The sequence below is a fragment of the Pseudonaja textilis genome, unplaced genomic scaffold (assembly GCF_049901715.1).
Source record: "Pseudonaja textilis isolate UNSWEBS1 unplaced genomic scaffold, rPseTex1.2 PTEXCTG154, whole genome shotgun sequence".
Lineage (NCBI taxonomy): Eukaryota > Metazoa > Chordata > Lepidosauria > Squamata > Elapidae > Pseudonaja > Pseudonaja textilis.
The window spans coordinates 1-18,785 of record NW_028262475.1 but is presented as its reverse complement, the minus strand read 5'-3'; the positions used below and the strand labels follow the sequence as shown (position 1 = coordinate 18,785).

At 42.1% G+C, this 18,785-nt stretch overlaps 1 protein-coding gene across 2 annotated transcripts; it reads left to right on the top strand.

Moving 5' to 3' along the window:
* Window positions 1–943: 943 nt before the first annotated feature.
* On the top strand, window positions 944–18,778 carry LOC148123865 (ABC-type organic anion transporter ABCA8A-like). Of its 2 annotated transcripts, XM_087918615.1 has the most exons (7): window positions 944–1,675; window positions 2,304–2,419; window positions 3,447–3,645; window positions 4,571–4,768; window positions 12,709–12,809; window positions 13,249–13,475; window positions 18,604–18,778. In XM_087918615.1, the coding sequence occupies exons 2-7, from the start codon at window positions 2,315–2,317 to the stop codon at window positions 18,776–18,778; spliced, it is 1,005 nt and encodes a 334-aa protein (XP_087774741.1). In that variant the 5' UTR covers window positions 944–1,675; window positions 2,304–2,314. The 2 variants fall into 2 exon arrangements, with proteins under 2 accessions (XP_087774741.1, XP_087774742.1); XM_087918616.1 differs by lacking the exon at window positions 944–1,675 and having other exon boundaries at window positions 2,210–2,419.
* The last annotated feature ends 7 nt before the right edge of the window (window positions 18,779–18,785 follow it).

Sequence of the window (18,785 nt, the reverse complement as noted above, 5' to 3'; positions counted from 1 at the left end):
TAGCTTCTTCAAGGTTTTGTAACACACCTTCTTGACCTCCATTACCCATGTCATACAAAGCATCTCACCAGGGCAAAGCTAAGCCATTTCACTCAGTCCTAGGGATCCACAATCAGAACTGAGATGCTTATCAGATTGACCTTGGAAGTCTGCTAGCATCAGGGTCTGTGCAGGATCTGATGCTTTCATCAAAAGTAGCCTTGCAATTCAAGCTCTGACCCATTTGCGCAGAAGTGTGATGCCATGCTGTGACAACGAAAAGGATGCAACAATGCAAGGGTATAATGCTTCTTTCATCATTTGAAGCCCCTGTGGAGGCTTCAGTCTCATATGACATTCATCTACCATTGTAATTTTAACAATATACAGGCAAACACAAAACTATTAATTCTGTCAGAAATCTAAATCTGGAAGTTATTGAGAGGTGGATACGGTCGTGACTGCAAAAACAATGTTATAAGAGGAACTCTTTAGAATAATGAGAAATCCATCGTAACAAAATTTTATTCCCCATGAAAGGATGAGAAAATGTCAAGCTCCTTTACCAATCTTGAGGGTCTTGTTCATTGTAAGTTGTATTTTTCAACAATATTGCAAAGTTGTTGAAATCAACACAGTGCACCACAAGGCTGGCTCAGACTACTAGATAGCAAAAGACATTGTGATATTTCTTATACAAAACTGAGCAGTTGATTACCCCCCACCCCTTCAACCCTGGCCAATAACACAGACCTGAGAAAAAAGGTCCTTTTGAATTGCATGGCACACACAGAGCTTCCTCCATTCTCTCATTTCTGTGCCGAAATCCACCCTATTATTTGTTTAAGCAAATGCAGACTGATACACACATCTAGCACAAGATGTCTCGTCTCTTCCTGACTGATTGTTCTATCCAATGTGAAACATTGAGAGAACATAACTAGCTGAGCCAATCATTTGGACCACATTAATGCCATGTAAGAATCCTTATCACACTGAAAAGAGAATGGCTCAAGAGAAACCCATATGATACCTATCTCAATCTCCTTCAGCATCTGCTAAGTTAGATAGATAGATACAATTCTTTATTGGCCAAGTGGGATTGGACACACAAGGAATTTGTCTTGGTGCAAATGCTAAGTTATGCAGATTGTTCACTCTACTTCAGTTTTTCTCAAACTTGGCAATTTTAAAGTGTGTGGATTCTCCCAATTCCGAGTTGCCAAATTTGAGAAACATTGCTCTACCTAATGCTAGGGCTGAACCTCCAAAGACAATGATACCTACTCACTTTAATCACATTTCCAGATTTGTGTCTTTAAAAATGCCTGTTTTTCAGCTAGGTGCAGAAAAGAATATAAACGTTAATCATCCTTGTCTCTCTCAAACTCTGGAATATAACTTGAGTTCTTTTTTTGGAGATACAGCTGTGTGAACACTGATGAATCCTTCAAAACAAAGAAATCTGTTCAGCTGACTGGGAGGGGGGAAATGGGAGGAGGGAAAATAAGAACACCAAAGTATTGTGAAAGTCTGTGACTTTTTTGCTGGATTAATGAATTGAAGAAATGAAGACGTGGAAAAAAAACTATTATAGCCCTTTTTCCCCCAAGAAATCACATTCCAAGTGGATGTTGGTTTGATTCTGTAGCTATCTTTAATTTTTTTCCTCCATTTCTTGTTCAAATTGTTCAAGGTAAGGATTTATTTATTACTTTCTCCTGACTGCATTAAAACAATAATCCAGTTATGCAGAATACTATTTACATTTCAAGCATTATGCAATTTAACACATTGAAAGCTACTATAAATACAGTTTGACTCAATCTACATATGCCTTGCCTGGATTTATCCTGCTTCTGAGTAAAGCTGTGTCAGATTAAAATATGTTAAAAGAAAGGTATTTATTGAAGTTTCTTAGAACATTGTGTGTGTTTTTTTCATTGGCAGTCTAAAGATTATGGATAAATTGCTTTCTGCATTGTTGGATGCTAATATAGACCTCTACTTGGACACCTGAAAATATTTCTAAGTGCCTTGGGAATTCTATACAGAGATTTGATTGTTTTATGTTTTTGGTCAGTCTATTTTATTGTATTTAACTAAGAAAAAAAATGGCATTCTCAAATACTCTTGGTCAAATAATTCTAGGTCAAAACCCTGCATAGCTTTCACCTGTATTGATCTGTTTAGGAAATAAATAGATAAATAGAACATGACCCCATAAGCAAGGAAAGGAGGGGGATTGTAATGTTTAACCTGTGCCTCCCACTACAGCTTGTTTGATGTTAAGATTTCTCAGTGGATTTCTTCTTTATTTCAAGCAAGCTTTATCATGCAGACAGAGTACGTGCGAAAAAGAAGCTTGTGTCAACAGACTGCTGCGCTCTTGTGGAAAAATATCATTCTGAAATGGAGGATGAGAATGCAGAGTTTCCAGGCAAGTGCCAAGCAGCAACTTTTACTCCAGTGAAAACAACTCCCCCTTTCTCCACCCCAGTCCCCACGAAATTCCTTTTCTTCTGGTTTCCTTTCTCTATTTCTAAACAATGAAAAGTTATGCCAAAAACTGGACTAAGGACAGTTTGTGTTGTGTTTATTGTGCAACTTGATGAATATAACTGGTTTTGGAAACAAGGGGTGGTGCCCTTGTGCTTCTATTCTTTTATTCTCTGCCAGCAACTGACTTTGCTAAGGGTCTATGAGGTCTCAAGAACTTTTCATGTGAGATAAAGGGTACAGAATCAAATAGAATGAGTTCAGCTTTAGCTTAGAGACAGACAACAATATTTGACTGTGCACTGACGTAGCAGGGATGGTCTCACATTTGGAGGACTTCCAGGGTACAAAGACAGAAGAAGAAAAAAATCAGTTTGACTATGAGAAGGTGAAAAAGTCCAATAAATAAGTTTAAGGAAGCACAAGTTAATGGGTCTTTAACTTGCTAAAGGAATTTTAGCAACTTTCTTGAGCTGCTAACTTTTCATTCATTTAAATGCTTTCCTTTCTGTGCAATACAGGAAAAATGGAGTTTTTTGAAGAATAATATTTTCAGTCTCAAAATTAAAATTGCAACACTGTGGGAATAAGGGTGGTTCTAAAAGCATTTTTAAAAGTTTCCTCCCATCTGCCATATACCAGACTGCTGAATTCAAGATGCCTTTTGGGGTTAAGAATGAATGTGTGGATAAGCAGAGCATCCTCACTGGTATTACAACTTCACCCCATGCATATTTTATAGGTATTTCTGAAGGGTGTGATGCCATTAGGCACACATATAGGTGCATATATGCATGATGTGAGAGTGCACATTGCAAGGTCCACCCTCCTAGATTCTCTTTTGTTATATTTTCATTACTGTAGATCCCAAATGATATGCCTATAGTTCCAAATAGAATTGCCTTGCTGTGATCATTCCAAAATACTGTAATGGATGTTAATAACTTGGACTTATTTCATATTTCCAGGAATGGTTTTCTTCCCTGGTTCTCTTCAGTATAATACTGTTAGCAGCATTTGTGTCATTTTATGAGGAGGCTGAAATACCTCATGCTTTCCTTGGAAAACCTTCATGTAATATTACTGAAGTTAAACTTTTGTTTGCTCCAAATACTAAGATGTCAAGAGAAATAATGAAGAAAATAGAAATAATCTCTCCTCTAAAAGGTATAAAGTATCTGTTTAAATGTTTTCAAAGACTTCCATAGATGCTAATTTCAAATAGGCTTGTTTTGATTGAGTTTGGTAACTATAGAAAAATGATTGCAGGTATCCTCCAATGTTGTTCAAGCTTTGCGTACCTCAATTTAGAGAACGTGAGCAAGAGAGCCAGTTAAGTCTAATGGTTAAGGCACCAGGCTAAAATCCAGGAGACTACTGAGTTCTAGTCCTGCTTTAGGCATGAAAGTGTCAGGGTGACTCTGAGTCAGTCACTCTTTCTCTCAATCCAACACACCTCACAGGTTATAGTGAGGAAAATAGGAGGAGGAAGGAATATTAGATACGTTTGCTGCCTTGAGTAACTTCTAAAAATAATAAAGGGAGAATAAAAATAAATTAATACCACTGGTATATGAATTATAACTGAGTTCATATATCATGCTATCTGTGGTTTGTCTGTGATGTTCTTTACATATTGTAATCAACTGATTTTGTATAACCTGACCACAAAACCCGTTTTCATGTGGCTATAGCACTGTTTTTCTTATATGAGAAGCAAAAATTAAACCATTTGTTTTGTTTCGGGGGAGATTAGTATGATGGGTGAACCCAGCCAATATGTTATGCATGAAGATATGTTTGAGATCAAGACAGCTATCAAAGAAATGAATGAAAAGGCTTTTGGTGGGGGAACCCTTCAATCATGCATTTCTGCTTGCTTATCTCCTTTTATTTAACTTAAGTGCTAACAAAGTTTAGGCTACAAGATTAAATATCAGTCTAGGTTTTTTTGATACTCTTGCTCAAATTTGTGATAATAACCCTTGAAATGGTTAATTGATACAGCTAATAAAACATCAGCATGCAAAGACATTTCTCTTTCCCTGTCCTCTATAGGATATCACTTACTGACATCATTTCTATGCTAAAGGTATTAATACGAAAGTGGTGGAAGATGAGAAGGCCTTAAAAGATGAGAAGGCCATAGAAGATGAGAAGACCATGAAGGAATCAGAGCAGGAGTTCTACTTAGATATTATTGGAATTGTATTTCAAGATGAAATTTCCTATCGACTCCGATTTCCTACCTACAGATCAGTTACACCACACAAAGATCTTGCTTTTATAGGTAATTCAAGATGGCTGTGTGTTTCATTCTAGATATTCATATGTCTATAGAAGTGTTTTTCATCCTTGGCAACTTTATACTGTGAGGACTTCAACTCCCAGAATTCTGCTCAGCATAAGTGGCTGCGGAATTCTGGGAGTTGAACTCCATACATTTTCAAAGTTGCTCAAATGGAAAAATCCATGTAAATGCAGCATCATATGTTCTTATTGTATCATATATTTACATATAGTATGTGTATGTATATATATATGCACTTTCAACATGGTTTATAACATTTCATTTTTAGAATTACAATATAATTTTCATTTACAGGGATATACATACACATATGTACAGATTTTAAGTGACACTATTTTCATGCTTATTTATTGGAGATGAAACAATGCCATTTGTGTTACCAATTCAGGGTATCAACCCTCAGAAGACCAGCATGGGACAGAACAAAATCCTGTTTTCTCCTAATTCCTTGTGTGTGGGAATGAGTGAGAAACAAATCATGCTCTTATTTGTGAGATGATTCTGGTATATTAGAAAAGCAATGAACAAGATCATACCAAGCCAGCAAACTAAGGGTCCATTGTATCTGAAGAAATTTGATTGTGTGTGTGTGTGTGTGTTTTTAAATAGTGTCTAAAGTGTATCCTGTTGGATAGCTGTTGGTATTGTTAAGTAGGTATCAGTTTGTTTGATCTGAGCTGATTTATTCTTGAATATGAAGCCCTAAACAAATCCAGGGGATTGGTTTGTTTGGAAGGGCTGCATGGTTTTGGAGCATATGGAGCATATGAGAAAGCTTGGAATGTGTCCATGTAGTCACCATGGATCTTGGGGGTGGAGGGGAAGAAACACTAAAGAAATAAAAAAAAGGAAAAAGAGAATGACTGCAGGAGAGAAACTATAAGTCCTGTTTGGTTAAGTTTTAGGGTTAAGATTAGGATTCATTATCCAATGGAAAGAAGAGGAAGTGGTGCAAAAAAGAGAAATAAATCAAGACAGATAGTAGTTACTTGGAACACAGTAAGGAGAATTACGTTGCAAAGTACTAGAGATACGTTTGCAGTTATGGTAACTGGGGGTTTGAAAGAGTATTTAGTGGAATGAAGGAACCTGTGAGTTAAAAAAATGCATACAAGAGACAGGCTTACTAAATCAGTGGTGGAATCCAAATTTCTTTACTACCGGTTCTGTGGGCATGGTTTGGTGGGCATGGCAGGGGAAGGATGTGGTTAGAATGTAGTATTGTGGGCTAATTCTGCTCACTGCCAGGTGTTTGATCCTCACCAGGCTCAAGGTTGACTCAGCCTTCCACCCTTCTGAGGTCGGTAAAATGAGGACCCAGATTGTTGGGGGCAATGTGCTGACTCCGTAAACCACTTAGAAAGGGCTGTAAAGCACTATGAAGCAGTATATAAGTCTAAGTGCTATTGCTATACTGTAAAATCTCAGAAGTGGTATTTGCCAGTTCTCCAAACTACTCAAAATTTCTGCTACTGGTTCTCCGGAACTGGTCAGAACCTGCTGAATAGCACCTCTGCTTACTTAGATTTATGGCCTCCTCTGCAGGAAAGCAGACAACAAATTTCCTGAAACACAAAGTGGTAATACTACAAAAATGAGGATGAGGGAAAGATACTGTGTAATCTGTAAAGAGAAGAAACAAACATTGCAAAGAATATAGAGACAGAAAACAGGACATAGTTATGATTATAATAGGCAGCGACTCTGTCAGCAAGATCTGAGATTGGGTGGCTTATAAAACTTGCACCAAATATGTGGCATTTTAATATTTCATGTTTCCTCAGTGTGGTGCATCGTTATTTCATCATCATCATCATCATCATCATCATCATCATCATCATCACTCTCTGGTTTTATCTATTTTTGTATGTCACATTGAGTTGCTTTGTGGTTAGTTGGATTATTAATTGAAATAATGATGATAATAATAATGTGCAAATACTGATTAGAAGGCAGGGGCTAGCTTGTTGTCTGTGGCAAGGAATGAATCTTTGTCAAAGGAAGTAAAAATAGCTAAGAACACATTTCTGTCCACCTTGTTAAATGAAAGTGGAGTTGTACATGTCAGGAAAAACATAAAAGTAAATTGAATGTGGTCATATGTAATATATTTACAGTGGACCATATTGCTTTTATTATACAAAATCCTCCTGTTTTAGAAATTTATTCCTTAGATTAATTTGATTTAATTATTTATTTTCTTGGTTCTCTCTTGAATTTTCCTTTGTAAAGCCAAGTTATACATAGAAATATTAATTTTCTTTATATTTATGGACCTCTTTCAGATTTGCTTTTTCAGGATTGTCCTTTATTTTTTCCAAGAAAACATGGTCATGTAATATATCTGACCCAATTCAATAATGACAGCACTTAATTTAGAATCTTCAAATCAAGAAATAATTTGAATGGAAATAAGAATTAGAAGCAGTTCCCATTTTCTTCTTGACTTTAGGTAGGAGGATGTATTACACTGAGTATTGTTTAAGATGTCAGCGAGTTATATTGCCCTATTCTTGTGTAAGATAATTTTGGTCAGCTCCAGTACTTCAGGTGCCTGAGAAGTCAGTGAAGTTGGTAAAAAGCGAAGTAAATTTCTTCCGTCTCTTTGCTCTTAGAAGAAAGGGAAACTCGATGCTTCTCAAACCTTTCTGATGGGCTGTTTTCTTCAAGGCCTTTGTGCAGTGAATCATTTTTCCTGGAGATTGTCCAGTCCAATGAAATCCCAACTTTTTCCCAATTAATAGAAACTGTTAAGTTTGAGCAATGAGAGGCTGAACCAGAGCATGAGTGCAACAGTACTTTATTTTACAAATAAAGGGCTGACCGTGCTTGCCAAGCCTGGAACTGGCTCACAGCAATCAGCAGCCAGTTGGACCCCGCAGCCTGCTTTTATAGCTGGCTGCTGGGGAGAACCAACCAATGGGGAATGGGGGAATAACGCCCACACAAAGTGAGTGGACCTGAGTGAGAACTCCTTGAGTCCTCAGGACATAACACCCCTTCCCCCAGATGCGAACACGCATAGTCCTTGAGGTAGATGGGGGTTTGTGTTGGCGCCGGAGGCGGCGCAACTGGGGAACATTGTCTGACTGTTCGGTATCAGTCTGTGACGGTTGAGCTGGCATAGTGTCGCCAACACTCTCTCTGGACTGGGCATCCTCGGAAACCACCGGGTTGGTTTCTGGGGTCAAGCTCTCGAGGTTGGATCCGGTTGGTCAACTCTCTGGGCACTGTCGTCCGAGTTTGGGCTGACCGGAGCGACCGCTGGCGCAGACTGGTCACTGGGTGCGGTGTGGCTGGGTGGCGGATGAGACGGTTCCCCTTCGACTGGAGACTCTGGATTCTTGTTTGCGAGGTTGCTGAGGCGCCTTCTGAGTTGGTCTATGTGTCTCCTCCAGGCGCGACCATCCTCCAGCCTTACTCTATCGATCTCGGCCCGGTGGGCGATGACCTCGCCCGGAATCCAAAGTGGGTCCCCAGCGAAATTCCTTGCGAATATCGGCTCCTGTAACATAAAATGTCTAACCCCGAAGTGGAAGCGAGGGGAGAGTCAGGGCAGTATTGTGGGTGCAGTCTATCTAATACAGTCCTCAGGCGCCGGCCCATCAGAAGTTCCGCTGGGGACTTATTGGTGACTGTACAGGGGTTGAGTGCTGGCTCATCAGGAACCGTGAGAGTTTGTGGTGCCAGTCATCTCTGCCAAACCTAGCGAGGGCCTCTTTGGTGGTCCTGACGGCCCTTTCAGCCAACCCATTACTCGCAGGGTGAAATGGGGCTGTGAAAATGTGGCGAATGCCTAGGTTGGCTGCAAAACGGCTGAATTCTACTGATGCGAACTGTGGGCCATTATCGGAGACCAAGGAGTCGGGTAGTCCATGTGTAACGAACAGGCGCGTTAACACGTTGGTGATTGCTAGTGTGGTGGTGCGTGGATAGCTGCGCCACGTCTATCCACTTGGAATAAGCGTCCCACGACCACTAGGAACATCTTTCCATGCACGGGGCCGGCCAGATCGATATGGATTCTAGACCAAGGGCGCTGGCGCTCTCCCATCTGGTAGGGGTGGCGATGGGGGAGCAGGGCGGGATTCTGGCAAATGCTGCAGGAACTTGCAATTGACAATGTCCTCGTCTGACCCGGCCACCACACGTAGCTGCGTGCCAGCCCTTCATTCTCACAATGCCGGGGTGTTCCTCGTGCAGCGCTTCCAGGACTCGGGTGCAGCGAGGTCGGAATGACCACTCGAGTGCCCCACAGAAGACAACCCTGCAAACTGGACAGCTCCTGCATGCGAGTCTTAAAGGGTGCGAATTTGTTATCAACATTGCCTCCCGGCCACCCTCCTCACCCAGTCGAGCACCTGGGCGGCGTTTGGTCTGCCTTGGTTTTGGCGGCGATGTCAAGGCGGTGATGGGCAGGTCCAACTGGGTGATTTCAAAAATGGCATTGACAGGAGCTGGGTCTTCAGCCGGAGCGGGTAAGGGGCAGTGACTGAGCGCGTCAGCGTGGGATAGGGTTTTGCCCGGGCGGTGGATAAGTTTGTATGAGTAGGCCGCTAGGAAAAGTGTCCATCTTGTCATCCGAGGAGAGGACTTGAGGTGTCTGTTTGTCGCCGGCCAGTAGGCCCAGGAGGGGCTTATGGTCGGTGACCAGTTCGAAAAAGTGGCCAAAAGGAATTCGTGAAACTTTTTCACGGCTGCAACAGCTGCTAGGGCTTCCTTGTCTATTTGGCTGTAATTTCGCTCCGTGGCCGAGGCGTCCTGGAGAAAAAGCGATGGGGGCCTCGGCGCCATTGGCGAAGTCGGTGACTAAGGACCGCCCCAATTCCAAAGGGGATGCGTCTGCTGCCAGTACTAAAGGAAGGTTGGGGTCGGTTGTATGAGCACTGCCTCTGACGTAAGTAGTGATTTGACGGCGTTAAACGCCTGGTCTTCTTTGTGCCCCCAGTGCCACGGTGACTTTTTGTCTAGTAATCTGTGTAGGGGTTCGGCTACTGAGGCTTTATGGGGCAAAAGGATGCATAAAGTTTAGGAGCCCAAGAAAGCTTGTAGCTCCGTTTTGGAGGTCGGTGTGGGAGCTTCGTGGATTGCCCTGACCTTGGACTCCAGGGGTGAATGCCAGAGCGTCAATTTTATAACCCAGAAAGTCCACCTGTCTAGTGGCAATGGCGCATTTTCTTTTTTTAACTTGAGGCCATGCTGTCTGAACCTCTCTAACACTGCTCGCACTCTCTGGAAGAGTTGGGGTCTGTCCCTGGCCGAGACCAAGATGTTGTCAGTAGGGTACTACACCAGGAGGCCCTGTAAAATCCGCTCCATGAGGATTGAAAAATACCGGGGCAACACTTACGCCAAATTGGAGACGCTTGCATCAGAAGGCACCCCTGTGAGTGACGATGGTCTGAAGTTCCGCTGTTTGGTTATCAACAGGGAACTGTTGATATGCTTGAGACATGTCAATTTAGCAAAAATACTGCCCGGTTCGAATGTGTGCAATAAGTGCTGAATGACGGACACGGGGTAAGCGCTAACTTGTAAATATTTATTGATTGTTGTCTTGTAGTCCGAGCAGATTCTCAGGCTACCATCTTTTTGAGGGTGTGACAATGGGCGTCTCCCACTTGGCGAAATCTGTTGGCTCAATGACCCCTTGTTTTAGTAGTTTATCCAATTCAGCGTCTAGTTTTGGTCGAATAGCAAATGGAACTCTACGTGGTTTTAATCTGATTGGGACTGCCTGGGGGTCAACGGTGAGCGAGATGGGGGTTCCATTATAACACCCCAGCTCCTCGCTGAACACATCTGCGTAGTCAGCGAATAAGAGTCAGTGTCTGAGGTTGAGACAGCATGGACTCCTGTTAACCCTAGGCCGAGGTGGGGAAACCAATCGAGCCCCAATAAGGTGGGTAGATTGCCGTTAACTACCACTAGAGGTAGGTGGCCTTTAAAAGCTCTAAAACTGACAAAGAACTTGCCTCTGCCGATCACGGGAATGGCCTTCCCTGGTAGTCCTTCAGACCGAACTGGCATCTCTGAAGCCGGGTAGTAGATAGGCTGGGGTGGAGTCTCTTGAGGGTGTTCCACGAGATTATTGAGAGCGCTGACCCTGTGTCAACCTCCATGTGGCACGGTTTACCTTCTAGGGAAACGCGAGAGAGAAATTTTACTAACAGAGTGGCAAATACGCCTGGCAAGGCGGTGCGTGCGACAGTTTAATACTTGCCTCTGTGGTCCCGAGTGCGAGGACGGGGGTCTTTGTGCAGCGCTTTGGGGGCTTGGCAGACTCTCGCAATGTGCCCCCTCTTATGGCAGTTGTTGCAAATGGCTCCTTTAAACTTGCAGGTGGCCCTTTGATGTGATCCCCACAGGCTAGGCACAGGTGATGTGCTTGGGTGGACCGGTGTATTCTTGTTTGGCCCCTACCTGCGACCGTCTGTCATTGGTGAGGCGATGGACATCGTTCTCATCGTTGTGGCCTTCCTCCGCTTCCACCTCTTGAATGGACTGGGAACGCTGCTAGCTTGGCGCTTGGGCCCTGAATTTCGGTGGCTGAGTTCGTTGCTAGCTCGGCTGCTAGGGCCTCCTCTACCGCTTGCGAGGTTGAGGTCTTTTTAGCTAGCAGTCGCCTCTGTAGGTTGAGATCCTTGACCCCACAAACCAATTGATCGAGGAGCATGTCCTCCAGGTATGTTCCAAACCCGCAGTGCAGGGCTGCTGTTCTGAGGGCGGCCATATATTGGTTGATGGTCTCCTTACTTGATTGCTTCCTCATTCGGGCGTGAACCTCCTGGCGATTTGTGAAGGCCTGGGAGCGTAGTGGTTTGTGAGGATCTCAAGCAACTTCCGGACCACGGAGCGTTTTTCAATTCTCTCGGCGCCACGAGTGCTGCAGCGGTATCGTAAGCGGTGGCTCCGCAGTAGATTAGGAAATAGGATTTTTCCGATGCTCTCCCGCATCCGACAGGCCGACCGCATCGATGTAATGATTGAAACGGTTCTTATACGATTCCCACTTCTCTTCGTCTGGTTTAAACGCTGGGAATACTGGATTGGAACTCATGGTGCTGGAACGGCTGGGCTACCTGCGGAAAAAATCTCTCTGGGACTACGAGCGCTCGTGAGTTACTAGTGATATCAGCTCTGGGAGGTTTTTGCTACCCTCTCTTTCTCTCTCTCTGGGTTACCACGTTGGCTGCTAGCCGTTGGAGGTGTCTTGATTCTCGCCAAAAAAGTGGGCGTTAGTGACTCTCTGGCAGCGCTGTGCTGTGATTCCTACTGGCTCGAAATTCAAATGACACCCGTTTGAATTTCGCGCCAAGTGCAGAGCGGCTGCGACTCGCAGCGCTTCACTTTCCCGTGGCGGGGCTAACAAGCGGCTACAGGCAGCTTCTAACTGTTGACTCAGACCGCTTTCTCTGGCTGCGGATCTGCGTTTGCTCTTTTTGATCGCTCGTTTCGCTAGCTGACCGCTCTCTCTGGCTGCGGATCAGCGTTTCCCTTGTCGCCAGCCGATTAGCGCTCTCTCTGGGCTGTAGATCGGTGGCTAGTGACTCAGCGGTTGCAAGGTGCTTCTGGTAGCCATCCCATCCTGCGTCGCCAGTGTTAAGTTTGAGCAATGAGAGGCTGAACCAGAGCATGAGTGCAACAGTACTTTTATTTTACAAATAAAGGGCTGACCGTGCTTGCCAAGCCTGGAACTGGCTCACAGCAATCAGCAGCCAGTTGGACCCCGCAGCCTGCTTTTATATAGCTGGCTGCTGGGGAGAGGCTCCAACCAATGGGGAGATGGGGAATAACGCCCACACAAAGTGAGTGGACCTGGTGAGAACTCCTTGAGTCCTCAGGACATAACAGAAACTGTTAAGTTATAAGATTGTACATGTAATATTATAAAAGTCTGTTTCTCCCCTTTTTTGTAGATACGTGTGTCAACTTTTCCTCAATTGATTGTAAAAATCCGAGGTATTGGACTCAATGCTTTATCTCACTGCAATCTAGCATCGACAGCGCACTTATTGAAGTAAGTGAATAAGCCTTACTTTTACCTGCAGCAGTGGCAGTGGCATTTTCTCAGTTTGGTTTGAATGACTTCTCTGTTCCTTTAATTTTTGTTTGCAGTTTGATATATTTTAATAAATCTGGCTGCTGTTTATCCTACACACTGCCTCTGGATCTCCCTGGGCTGTAGAACAGAGGTCATTCTAATCATTCTGATCTAATCATGCTTTCCTTTTTCTAAGTATGTCCTTTTCTTGATTTCAGTATTAGATCATTGTTAGCTTCCTGTATCAGATCAACAATTTTTTATACACACACACACACACACACACACACACACACACACACACTTTTAAGTAATTCAATTGTTTTTTTCCCCTTTATAATGTAATTGTCCAGGTGGCATGCTAAATCACCTATAGAATAAGTAATTTCAAAAATGTTTTTGTGTTTTCTTTTAGAGGATCACCAATCACTCTGTTTGGGAAGAAATGACTTCTATTAATGGCATCCGTATGAAATCACCTTCTGTTACAATGGGATCTGAATTAGCAAATAGTGTGTTCCTTTGGGCTTTATCACTGTGTTTTGCTCCATTTATGTATTTCTTGGCACTAACAGTTTCAAGAGAGAAAAGGAAATTAAAGGAGGTGATGAAGACAATGGGACTACGAGATGCAGCATTCTGGTGAGCTATGAAATTGGCTGTAGTCTCTTTTTCTCAGATGGATCCAGCAGGTTTTTATGAGAAAAAAAGAGGATGAATCCATGCCAGCCGGAAAACTCAACAGAGAATTTAACGAAGCTCTGATCCTGCAGCTGGTGCAGGAAATAGTAGCTCCATGTTAGGTTCTGTTTCCTTTGGACCTCTACACACTCATGTGACTGATGGCGTCACCACTCAGGTCCTTGTTTCTTCTTTATATAAATGGCTGTTTTGGCCAGCCATTATGCAACTTAGTTAAATACAGTATAACTAAATATTCACATTTGCAATTTTACAAAATACTTTGGTAAATTACCCAACTTTGAAAGGCACCACAATCACACATACAACATACTGTGTTTGTTTTTATCCTAAACAGTATTATTTATTTACTGAAATAGCTGTATTCTACCCATTTTAAACCTCAAGGTTGCTTACTTTTCCACAAAAGAAAAAGTTTCAACTCTTTAAACATAAAGCCATTATAAACAATAAAATCTATGTATAAGTCAAATCTACCACTGTTAGCACTCATATATTTAAGGGGAAAAATAGTAGAGCCTTCTTGAAGATCAATAAGTTGAGGGTACCATTACCTCAAGCAAGATATTCCCCAAATGGGGCACCCTCAGGGAAAGATCATTGTTAGGACCTTTACCTTACATAGGGTAAGGATCTCCAAGATTGGTCAGAAGAGAAGGTATTGCAGGCATTAGAGAGGGTAACTTCAACTTATGAATTTATTATGAATTGGATCCTCATAGTTGTGGCTCATTGGATATAATGAAGTTTACAGTTGGCTCACCTCCTCTTCTGGGTGAGCATTTCTGTTTAAAATTCTCTCTTTTGACTCCCCTATTATTTTCTGTATTTTATGCAACTAACTCTACCCAAGAGTTTGCTAACATTCCCTGCTGCTTCTAATTCTGCTTCTACCTCTTTTAATTGCTCAAAGATAGCTCTGCATCCACTAAGTAGACTCTCAAGTGGAACAGATGCTTTTTAAAATATCCTCTTGAGCATTTCTCTATACTGTTGCACATTTCTTTATGTGCTTCTAAAAACTCAATGCTACCATGGGCAGATGCACCTTAATGCATTTTTTCCATGGATCACTACCCTCCAGTTTAAATATCCAATATCCCCAACTTGGAGCAAATGTCTTTGGGGTGTATTTAAAAACCTCTGCAAGTATTTTTTTAGGGATGGGGTTGGAAGAGGCATAATGTCACTAGGGTCTACTCCAAAACTGGATCCTCTGTTCATTTTAGAAAACTGCTTCTAGCCAGCTAGGATTTATCACTTGGACCAATTTTGACAAGACCAGAAGTCAAACTCAATAGCATTTTAGATTGATTTTACTACACAGCTCTGCTTTCTTAAATGAAAATTAACTATGGAGAAAAATGGAAAGGGTATAAAAATAAAAAGACATTTGAGCTAAAAGGACTTCAACATAGAAGTCATTCCATGGAGATCAGGAGCCTTACAGCAACTTCCTTAATCAGCCCAAGATGTCACTCCTCTGTCTAAGCAAAAAAGATGCCAAAAAATTGATAGCCAGAGAACTGTTTTCTAGCTTCCTTTAGTTGACAAAAGAAGTTTTCAACAAGATCCAGTAAGACCTCGCTTTGAATAGCAAAAGAAACAGACGCACAAAGCATATTCTATATGAGATAACAGCTAAGTTTGTTTGGAAACATAACATACCATCAGAGATTGCAAGGCTCCCTGGCTCTCTGTGGATTGTGGCTCCAGTGAAAAGGAAAAGAAGACGAAGAGAAAGGGGCAAGAAAAGAGGCTGCAGGGCTGGTGTTTTGTACAGGCTGCAAAAACAAACGAAGCGGCTACCGCTCCCAAGCCTCTTTCTGACTAATGCTAGATCCGTGGTAAATAAGATGGATGATTTAAGGCTACAGGTCTCTTCAAGTAAGTTTGTGAAAAGCTGTTGTGTGTTGCTAATCACCGAAACCTGGTTGGACCCCACTATTCCAGACATTGTTATTGAGATGGACGGTTTTTTATTACATCGTCTGGACAGAGACAGAAATGTGGGGAAGTGTAGAGGAGGTGGAGTGTGTATGTTTGTTAAAGAGACTTGGTGTAAAAACTCAGAGGTTATAACACGTCACTGCTCTTTGGAGCTGGAATATCTGTCTGTTAGATGCAGACCCTTCTACCTTCCTCGGGAATTCAGCATTGTTATTATTCTTGCTGTTTACATTCCGCCAGACGCAAATGCAGATTTGGTTCTGGACTACCTGGGTGATGAAATTGGCAACTTGCAAAGCAAATTTCCAGATGCTGTATTCATTATTGCAGGAGATTTTAATCATGTAGATCTTCGTGTGGTCCTCCCTAAATTCTATCAACATATAAGGTGTGCAACTAGGGGATCGAACACCTTGGATAAGGTCTACACGAATATTGTAAATGGATACAGGGTATTACAACTACCACATCTGGGCCAGTCAGATCACTTGTCCCTGCTTTTAGCCCCGGAGTATATTCCTCTGAGAAAACAGGCGGGGTCGGTAGTCAAGACGGTGAAAAGCTGGCCAGAGGGAGCAATGGAGCAGCTAAAGGACTGCTTCGAACGCACAAACTGGGAAGTTTTTGATCATCCTGATCTCAACGAACACACGGCTGCAGTGCTAGGGTATATGGCACACTGTATTGATACTGTCACGGTGGATAAACGAATCCGGGTGTATCCTAATGAAAAACCTTGGATGACCGGGAAGGTTAGACGCTTGTTGTACGCAAGAAATAAGGCTTTTAAGTCTGGGAATGATCTAGATTATAGTGCTGCAAGAACAAACTTGAAGAGAGGTATTAAGCAAGCTAAGGCCGAATATAAGAGGAGAATTGAAGACTGCTTTCTCAGTAATAACATGAGGCAGGTTTGGCAGGGGGTTCAACAACTAACGAACTATAAAGCAAAAAGGTCTCTTTGGATGGTAGTGCGGTGGTGGCTGAGGAGTTGAACAATTTTTTTGCTCGATTTGAGATCCATCAAACTGAAACTGTCCCTTTGCCATCATTTACTCAGCAGAGCCTCCCCTTCATTGTGAATGAGCAGGATGTGAGGCAGACAATGAAGGCGGTTAATTCCAGAAAGTCAGCTGGGCCCGACTCAATTCCTGGTCGTGTGGTAAAAGATTGTGCTGATCAGCTAGCTGGGGTGTGGACTGAAATTTTTAATCGATCCTTGACACAAAGTGTGGTTCCTGTGTGTCTCAAGGCTTCCACCATCGTTCCACTGCCTAAAAAGTTGCCCACAAATGGTCCTAGCGACTATAGGCCGGTGGCACTAACTTCTATCTTAATGAAGTGCTTTGAGAAGCTAGTTCGAAATTATATTATCTCCTGCCTTCCTGATTCCTTTGATGGGCTTCAGTTTGCTTACAAAGAAAATAGATCAACCGAGGATGCAATTATTACTGTGCTTCACATGGCCTTATCCCATTTGGAAACACTGGGGAATTATGTAAGAATGTTGTTCGCAGATTTTAGTTCTGCTTTCAATACCATCATACCGCACAGATTAATAGCCAAGCTCAAAGATCTAGATTTTCCAGATTCTATTTGTTTATGGATATTGGATTTTTTAACAAATCATCCACAAAGAGTTAAACTGAATGATTATATTTCTACTGTCAAGACACTTAGCATTGGCACTCCGCAAGGTTGTGTCCTTAGTCCACTACTGTTCTCCATTTATTCATCTGATTGCACAAATAAACATCCCAACAATAAGATAATAAAATTTGCAGACGATACTACGCTTGTAGGACTTATTTCTGGGGATGATGAGTCTGCATATCGGGATGAGGTATTACAGCTATCCCACTGGTGCAAAAATAATAATCTTCTATTTAACATTAAGAAGACCAAGGAGGTTATAGTGGACTATAGGAAAAAAAGAGCAGACATTCAGCCACTGTATATAGAGGGAGTTCGTGTAGAACAGGTGGTTGAATGTAAGTATCTCGGGACCATCATTAGAAATGACCTGACCTGGAGTGCAAACACCACTGCTTTAATTAAGAAGGCACAACAACGGTTGTATTTACTAAGGATTCTTAGGAAACAACAACTGGCTGAGAGTCTACTGACTACCTTCTATCGGAGTTCAATTGAGAGTATATTATCCTACTGTCTCTGTGTATGGTTCTCGAGCTGCACAGTGGCAGAGAAAAAGGCAATTCAGAGGGTGATTAAGATGGCCCAAAACATCATTGGCTGCTCACTCCCCTCTTTGGAAGAACGGTATAGGAATAGATGTAAGAGGAAGATATTTAATATATTGAATGACTCCTCTCATCCGGGACATCAGCTCTTTGAACTATTACCATCGAGGAGGAGATTCAGGGTATTAAGAACAAGGACGACTAGATTTAAGAACAGTTTTTATCCAAGTGCAGTTTTGAGTTTGAATGCAGGGTCATAAGATTTTGTGGAATTTAATGGCTGAGAGTAATGGGGTATTTACATTTTTAAATTGTATAGAGATTATTGTATGGTCTGTTGTGTTTAATTTTATTTTTCTTTCAATGGTGTTGTCCAGTTTTACTTGTGGAAGAGCACCTCATTACGTTGTACCCGCTTGCGAGTGTAATGACAAATAAATTCTTATGTCTTATGTCTTATATTCTTATGTTGATATTCTTTGATTACATCTACCATTGTTTCACCAAAGACTCAGCAATCTGGGAAGAGTTGAGGGAGACGTCTGCTTTATCTTTATTTTAAAGAGTCATCCTTGGCTCCTTGGTGTTGGACAGCCAACACATTTAAAGAAAATAATAATAATTTATTTTTTCTGTCATTCCTCGAATAGGTGTAGACAAGGGGTCATGAGAAGGGTATCAAAGGCCTTCACTCTTCTTCATACTGGGCTCCTGTTCTTAACAAGACATGATTGCCAAATGACATTTAATGATAAGAGCCTCGGATTCACTGAACAAGAGAAGCCTTTCCTGCAATCCATGTTTTTCTCCTGGTTTGGACCATAATATTGAGCTAAACTGGAGAAATTATTTAGGGAAGGGGGAGAAAAATCAGATAAATGTTAACAAGAAGGTTAACAATGTCTTTTTCTTCATAGGCTCTCCTGGGGTTTGCTGTACACCATATACATCTCAATTCCAAGCATGGTGCTGACATTTTATCTGAAAGCTACATATTTTTACCTAACCAGCAATTCTATCTTATTTGTCCTGCTTTTCCTTTATGGCATTTCATCTGTAAGTCTTCAGCTTTCCTTTTCTCAGTTAAAGTGATATGTTT